Below are 8,500 nucleotides of genomic sequence, written 5' to 3'. Positions count from 1 at the left end.
TGTGTCATTATTTGAAGATTCTGCTTTAATTTTGTTAGATTTCACATTAATTGAATTAAAATCCTTTGTTTCAGTGTTTGGATTGAATACAAAATCAATGTGCATCAAATGCTGTTCCTGCTTTTATTTGTTTGGAATTTTAAACTGTTTTCTCTCAGCTTTCCTCAAACGTGATGGACTCAGAGCTGACGGAAATACGCCCAAAAGAAAATAACAAATGTACCAACTCAGACTTAGTTTTCAACCAGGAACAGAAAGAAGATCCTTTGTTTCTAAAACTCAAAGTGTATTAATTTAGAGAATATTCGTTAATTATGAAAACATTTTTGTATATGTTCAGTGTAGAAAATGCAGCTTTAAGTTTTTATTTTTGTTATTTCTGGAGAATTTCATGAAGACATCAGAACAGCTAAGCTGTAATGACACAAATCGAACAGCAGAGGTCGCTGTTCATCACTGCTTGATCTACATGGAGATCAGATCTGAGTGGTTTCCATGGCAACAGAGAAAACACTGGAAATGTTTAAATTTCATGGACAGATTATTTCGTCTGTCAAAAATTATTTTATTGTTTATAATATACATTTTCTGCTTCAACTCAAAGAAAAAAATACTTGAAATAGAAAAATGTTTATGAGAAATTCTTCAAACAAAAACCTTAAACTGAAGCTCTTCTGTGATCATCGCTCAGAGAACGACGGAGAAACGTCTTCACCGCGATTCACAGGACAGAAAAGCTCCTCAGACGACCTGATAAACCAAATGATCACGAAATAATTTTAAAAGTTGATCAACTTCTAGATTTATTTTAATCCACTGAAGAATTTTGTCACTTTAACACAATGGGAAACATTTGTTTGTATTTATTTATTTATTCCCAAAAATTAGGACTTATGATGAAATAAAAACTTAACTGTTTTCATCAACACAGTAAAGGTTATTCGTTAGTTTGGCTTTAAAATATTTTATAAAAACAAATGGACTCCATCAGGACTGTTGACCTTTGACCTCAAGCATGGGTTGGTTCTGGTTCTAGTGGATTCTAGTCTTTTAATCAAAGTCCTTATTTTCCACTTTCATGACAAGATGACATCCTGCTCAACACAACTTTATTTAAAATACCAATGTTAGACCAAACAAAATATTTACCATATTAGGCTTAGAGAAAATATTTTTTGCCTAATATCAAGTTTTAAATTAATTACTAAAATACTTCTTCGTTTATGTAAAAAAAAAGTTCTTACGAAAAGAAACCAAGTCTGAACACAGAATAAATATTTCAGTCCAAACGTGAATAATTTACTTATTTTTAATAATGAATGAAATATTTTACATTTTTATTACTATCATAATCGTTTGTCTCCTAATATTAAAAAATTCAGGCTTTAAAATGAACTTCAGGGGGAAATCGGCGGTTTCCATGGCGACCAGACACGGGGGTGTCCGCGCGGATGCCTGATCAAAAGGCAGCGGACGTCAGTACAAAGAAAGCCCGGGGGCCTGCCGGAGTATCCCGCTCCTGCCGTGCGGACATGGACCCGCTGTGACGGGACCGTCCTCGGCGGCGCAGTTCGGCGGTCAGCGGGGATCGGTTCGGCCTGGCCCGCCTCAGAGAAGACGAGCCCGCCCGCGCGCGCGCCATGAACGAAGTGGACTACCTGCGGCGGCGTGGCGCCGGGAGTCTGCCCCTGCAGGAGCAGCGGGGGGGTCCGCGCCTCGGCGTGAACCCGCCGCCGAGCGCCGGCGCCGCGCGACCCGCCGGTGAGAACGCCGCCGCCGCCGTTAGTTCGGAGTTTCTGCGCCAAAAAAGCGGCTAACCGTTAGCTTGTAGCGGCCGGAGCCGCCGCTGCTCCGAACCGATCCACCTTCGTTTCTGCCGGCGGAAAGACACGAGTGGATCTGAGAGCGCGTGGGAATGCCGCGTGCACACCTGTCCGTGTGCAGGTGGGAGGAGAACAGGTGCGAAAACTGCAGGTTTTCGGCCGCTGGAGTTCCGTTCTGTTCCAGTGAAATGTAAACACGATGAGGAGATAACAGGATCCAGATTCACAACAGATCAGGATGACAGGATCCAGATTCACAACAGATCAGGATGACAGGATCCGCTATATCCGTATGAAACCACCAACACTCACCTGCTTATCAACATAAAGGTGGAGTTTCATAATAAGAGTTCAAAGTGAAGTCCTTCAATGAGTTTCAAAATAAAATGCACATCTGTGAGCACCTGGTGACGGAGGCAGAAGGAGGAGGTGAACCAGGTCGCTTTGTTGTCACTGAGGAGTCATTCATGTCAACCTGGAGTCAGTCTGGGACACGCTCTGACCGAGGCCACTCTGGACCTGTTCAGTAGTCACTCTGGACATGCTCTGGAATCACTGTAGAGTTGCTCTGGAGCTGCACTGTAGTAACTCCGAACTTGTTCTGGAGTTGTCTGGATTTGCCTTCGAGCTGCTCTGGATTTTCTCCGGAGTCCCTGTGGAACCTAAACAGCTTTTATTGTGATTTTGAACTGGATAACTTCGGGATTTTCCAGAAGCTTCTTCAGACAAGCAGCTGATGTTCTTCATGTCCTGGTGACAAACACAAGCTTTGATTCTGGGTTTTCATTCATGTCTTTCATATTTGTCTGTAAACAACTTCAATGTTTATTTTTGTTTAAAGAAAAAGACAGAATTTGACTTTTGTATGAATGATTCCGACTTCAGAAGACTCATCAGAACGTTGTTTCCTGCAGATGTCCAGCCGGCGATGAAGATCAAGGAGGAGGTTCCCTGGACCGCCAGCGTGGGGCAGCAGTTCCCGGAGCCGCTCCACATCAAGGTGGAGGAGGGAGAGGAGGAGGAGCTATGGAGCAGCCCGCCGGCGGAGCCGCTGCACTCAGAGCTCGACTATAGCCGCTTCCCCTTCACCGTCGTCACGGTGAAGAGTGAGGAGGAGGAGGAGGAGCCCCACACCTCCCATTTTCATCAGAGTAGAGGTGTGGTCTGCAGAGAGGCGGAGCCTGCGGCCGGCAGCTCCTTGAAGTGGATAAAAACCGAGTGCGATGGCGGCGACTCTGGGCAGCTGGAACTCGTGAGGAACCCGAACCGTTTAAGCACAAACACGCCGACGGACTCGTCTGAAGCCAGCGAGGAAGAGGAGGACAGCGATGAAGGGGAGTGGCACCGACAGATGGCAGACGCTCGACCTGCAGGTGAAGCCGGCAGTGGCGTTCGCCTGCCGCCCCAGAGCGGCACGAACATTCCAACGGCGCCGAAGCCGTTCAGCTGCTCCGAGTGCGGGAAACAGTTTCTGTACAAACAGTCCCTGAAGAGACACATGCGGCGCAACACCGAGAAAAGCCCGGCCGGCTGCACGCTCGGCGCCAAGCGGCCGGAGCTGCGGCCGAGCGCCGAGCCGCCCCGAGTCCACACCGGGAAGAAGAAGTTCGCCTGCGAGGACTGCGGGAAAACCTTCAGGGACCACTTCAGCCTGCGGTCCCACATGAGGGTCCACTCCGAGGAGAAACCCTTCGGCTGCCAGAGCTGCGGCAAGAGCTTCAAGCACGAGCACAACCTGAAGATCCACATGCGCATCCACACGGGGGAGGAGCCCTTCGGCTGCGACGTCTGCGGCAAACGCTTCAAGCACCAGCACAACCTGAAGACGCACATGCGCATCCACACCGGGGAGAAGCCCTTCGTCTGCGACATCTGCGGCAAGCGGGCGCGGCACCAGAACAACCTGAAGACGCACATGATCGTCCACAAGGGCGAGCGGCCGTTCGGCTGCGACGTCTGCGGCAAGCGCTTCAACCGCAAGACCAGCCTGCGCGCGCACACGACGGTGCACACGGGGGAGAAGCCGTACGGCTGCGACGTCTGCGGCAAGAGCTACAAGCGCAAGACGCACCTGCGGACGCACATGACGGTCCACGCCGAGGAGAAGCCCTTCGGCTGCGAGGTCTGCGGCAAGCGGTTCAACCGCAAGACGCACCTGGCCACGCACATGGCCGTGCACACCGGCGAGAAGCCGTACAGCTGCGACTTCTGCGGCAAACGCTTCACGCGCAAAACGCACCTGAACTCGCACATCACCGTGCACACCGGCGAGAAGCCCTTCGGCTGCGGCGTCTGCGGGCAGGAGTTCACGCAGCAGGGCAGCCTGAACCGACACATGCGCTTCCACCTGGGCTGACGGGGTAACCCAGGTGAGGTCCTCTCCCGCGGCCTTCTGGGAGTCCGCTTTGAACTGCAGTTTCCTTTGAGGATCGACTGAATCTGAAGACGACTGACATGAATCCAGTTTCTGTTCTCACAAACCTGCTTTAGTTTCAGGATGAAGTCTGAAAACGTTCCACTCGTCTGAACGGAGCAATAACTGTCCGGGTTCTGGAGGCCGGACTCCCAACCGCTGGTTCTGAACATCCAGACTTCAGTTTGGATCCGGCTCTCGAACCCTGACGGTGGCGGGACGCTGTCCCCCCGTACACGTGCACTAATATGTATTCATGTTACTTTCATGCACATTCAGTAACAGAGTATGGCCAAGTCCTGTATGAGAAATGCCAAAGTATTATTATTATTATTATTGTGCATTAATATGTATTTGAAATTAATCTGAAATATAAGTTTTCTTCTCACTGAGTTCTGACTCTTCCTGTTCAGAAGTGAAGCTGCAGCTCCGATCGAAGAATAATCTGAATAAATAAATGTGGAGCTTCTGCTCAGTGAAGAAAAACATCAAATCTTTAGAGGAAATGTTGTTGTAGTTCCTGACTCTGACACCAGGGGGAGCTCCTGTTCCCATCAGATCCAGTTTCTGAGCAGATCAAATCTCCTGATTTCTAGCTTTATTTTTTTCTCTCAAGTTTGTTGTAAAGTTCATCAGAACATTTTGTGGAGGCCTGTAAGGCGCTGGCGTGCTCTCGGTGACGGTTTGAACAAACTGAGGTCTCCTAGGTGGAGAGTCTCCACCCTCATGGGGAGTATGGGGGGAGCAGGTCACCATGGAAACGGCTAAAGCTTTAGTCCTGGTTCTGATGACATGAATGACACGGAGGAGCCTGGAGTTCCTTCAAAAACCGGGTCGGTTTTAGATTTACTGCTAAGAATGTGAAGCTGAACATCAAAGACGACTTCCTGTTTGAGGATTTTCTGAGCTCGCCGTCATCAAACATCTGACGAACCTGCAGGAAACGTAGAACCGAGTCAGAACCAAAGAGGGTGATGGTGCTCTGTCTACGTCATATCTGGGTTTTGTAGTCCTACAGACCTTTGTAGTCCATTTTAATTCACCTGCAGATTTTCATCTGAAAAGGAGATTGAACAATATTTTTATCAACAGATTAGTATAAAAATGATTTTAAATTTTGAAAATGTTTGTCTCTGAATTTTATCTCCAAAAATTAGTTTTTGTCTGAACATACTGAGAATTTAAATCAACAATATTTCAAATTCTTCGCAGAAAATCATTGAAACATAAAAATGTCTGTAAGCAAATCGGGTTTTATTTTGAAAGTTTGTGGGAAAATGCTTCAGTTTTGAATTATTGGCTCTAAAATACATATTTTATTTTAAATTCAAGTTTAATTCCTTCACTGAAGAGTCTTCATCAGATCATTCTCCAGAATTCTGGATTTGTTCTTCACTATTTAAACATCATTTATGTGTCGTCTCTCCAGTCAAATAAAGGTTAAATATAAAAGAAATGATTAGAAAAAGAGTCCAGGGGAAATTCTGACAGAAATGAAAAAATAAAGAAAGGTTAAAATGTTTTCAGAAAAAAACTAAACAATGATTTTATGATTTGGTGTTTAAGTGATTTAGTCCAAAACTCTTTACATCAAAACTGGGATCTAAATTAATCCCACTTGACAGAAAAGTCGTTTCTCATTTTCACTGCAAAAACATGTGGTAAAAACTGACAGTGAAATCATTTTTAGTGAATAAAACCCAAACATAAAACCCGAGATTCTTAACTGACGTTTTGTTTCCTCCTGTGGAGTCATTCACGGTCCAGTCCAGCAGGGGGCGCTCCAGAACCTCCTGTGTGACAGCAGCTTTCTTCACGAGTCAAAGCAAAGACTCAGAAACAACAAACATCACAGCAGAGAAAGCATCAGTTCTACTGGAACCTCTGCAGAAGGTTTCAGGAGATCGTCTGTGGTCTGGACCAGAACCAGGTCCGGTTCTGTCCAGCATCACTAGGAGGACCGCTCCAGTCAGCGGGTTCTGATGCCCATCTTAAGGTCAGCGTCTGTGAAAACGTGTGAAGACTCAACGACATCAGAGGGATGAGTAACCCTGCTACTTCTGATGGATGGTTACCGTGGCAACGGGACACCCCGGCAACCGACTCCGTTCTCTGTGTCAAAGTGGACGTGGTGTCATTCAGAGGAAAACAAAAGGATTTAAAGAACATCGTGAACACGAGAAGGAGAAACGATCTGCGTCTCCTCACTTCTCCTCTCAGCCAGGAGGCCTCAAACATCAGGAGAGGAGGAGGAGGTCCAGGAGGTCTTTGAGTCTGTTCTGGTTCTGGAGGAAACTCAGTCGAATCTGATGAAGCTGCAGATCATAAAATATTCAGAGTTAAGTTTGATCTGAAGGTCAAAGTTCCCAGCTGCCATGAACGCACCACAAAGGTACTTCAAGCACCTGGAGTCATGAAGAGCAGGGGGCGGAGCCTGACAGGTGAGGAGTCTACCTTATATTTACTCACAGGAAGAAGAAAAACTCGAATGTTTCAAATCCAAACTTTCCTTTAATGTTGAAATAAAAACGATTATTTTTCTTCCTGAGAATCAAAGAGGATCTGCTCCTCAGCCTGAAGCTCTCCGTCCGTCCAGCAGACGTCTGAGGAACCGCAGAGCCCGCCGAGACTCCCAGCAAACATTAACACTCATAATTACTCCCACAGGGAGGGGGCGGGGCTTAACTGATGCAGGAGAATCCCAGACGGAACAGAGTGTCTGCAGACGCAGCAGCTTCCTGATTGCTCTTCACATCCATGAAGACGGTTCTGGTGGAACAGCAGGGGAACGTCCTCATGGATCCACGTCCTCATGGATCCACGTCCTCATGGATCCACGTCCTCATGGATCCTCGTCCTCATGGATCCACATCCTCATGGATCCACGTCCTCATGGATCAACGTCCTCATGGATCCACGTCCTCATGGATCCACGTCCTCATGGATCCACGTCCTCATGGATCAACGTCCTCATGGATCCACGTCCTCATGGATCAACGTCCTCATGGATCAACGTCCTCATGGATCCTCGTCCTCATGGATCCACGGGGATCCACGTCCTCATGGATCAACGTCCTCATGGATCCACGTCCTCATGGATCCACATCCTCCAGCTTCAGCATCAGTGGAGACTCCAGAGTCCTCAGGAGGAGCTCGAAGCTTCATCACGTCTTCAGATTCCGTTTTAAATAAAGTTTAAATCATTTATTTGAGTTCTGCTTCTGCCTGAAAAAAGAACGTCTGAGAAACTTCTGGAGGCGGTCCAAGAAGCCCCTCCCCTCCTCCAGAGTCCGGAACAGACTGAGAGGGTTTCAGCTCCTTGCGTGTCAGAAGAACAAAGTAGCTGAATCCTTGTTCTGTTTCCATGGAAACGGCAGGCCTGAAGCTCTCAGGAATGATGGGATGGAGCAGAGAGCATCTCCTTCCCTGACGGAACCCACCTGTGTTTGTGTTGGAGGATCAGGATGAAGGGAGAGTGGGCGGAGCTTCCTGAGCTGCTGCTGTCAACCGTCTGGAGACGAGGATCCTGCTGGAAGAGATCTCCTTTAACGGATTCGAAAGTTTATTTTCTGCTTCACGTTCAAACATTTGTTTTAGAGAAATGGAAGAAAGTTTTTTACTTAAAAAAAAAATAAAAATCCTCGTCAAAAGTTCGTCAGTTTGAAGATGTTCTCATCCTGGATCTGGAACCAGAAGATCTGCTGAGATATTCTGGTGTTTGTTGTTTTAATCCTTCTCCAACAGCAAAGGAACGGGCCGAGCATAGAACCCTGTGGAACTCCAGGAAGGATTTAAGAAGAAGAAATGAAAGAAAAGCAGATTAACGATCTGTGTTCAGTTCAGAGCTGGAACCAAAGAAACTTTCATGTGTTTGAGGTTCATGAGGGTTAAAGGTCAAGAAGGACAGTTTTAAAGTTCAGGATTTGGAATGGCGTATACTTGTATAGCTCTTTCTACCCTCCATCGAGGGCCCAAAGCACTTCACAGTCACAGACCCATTCACACATTCACACATTCACACACTGGTGGTGGCTCCGCTGTCAAACACTGGCGCCAACCTCCCACCAGAGGCAATTCGAGGTTCAGTGTCTCGCCCAAAGACACTTCCACACATGGGGGGGCAAGGCGGAGTCGAACCCGCTCACTTCTGATCAGGAGTCGACCGCCCTACCATTGCACCACGGTGGAGGTGGGGATCTTCAAATAATCAGATTAGTTAGATCTTCAGATCACCAGATCATCATTCTGGAATCAGATTGAAGTT

At 47.2% G+C, this 8,500-nt stretch overlaps 1 protein-coding gene across 1 annotated transcript in view; it reads left to right on the top strand.

Moving 5' to 3' along the window:
• The window catches only part of LOC112141817 (zinc finger protein 616), an 11,326-nt gene extending 6,698 nt beyond the window's left edge, over nt 1–4,628 (top strand). Inside the window, exons 4-5 of the mRNA XM_024264979.2 lie at nt 1,546–1,761; nt 2,738–4,628. Of these exons, the coding sequence (XP_024120747.1) occupies nt 1,546–1,761; nt 2,738–4,179 (1,658 nt within the window). The 3' untranslated portion in view covers nt 4,180–4,628. The remainder of the gene's footprint in view (nt 1–1,545; nt 1,762–2,737) is intronic.
• Nucleotides 4,629–8,500: the final 3,872 nt, after the last annotated feature.

The sequence above is a fragment of the Oryzias melastigma genome, linkage group LG19, assembly GCF_002922805.2.
Source record: "Oryzias melastigma strain HK-1 linkage group LG19, ASM292280v2, whole genome shotgun sequence".
NCBI classification, from domain to species: domain Eukaryota; kingdom Metazoa; phylum Chordata; class Actinopteri; order Beloniformes; family Adrianichthyidae; genus Oryzias; species Oryzias melastigma.
This window is presented reverse-complemented; position numbering and strand designations above follow the sequence as displayed.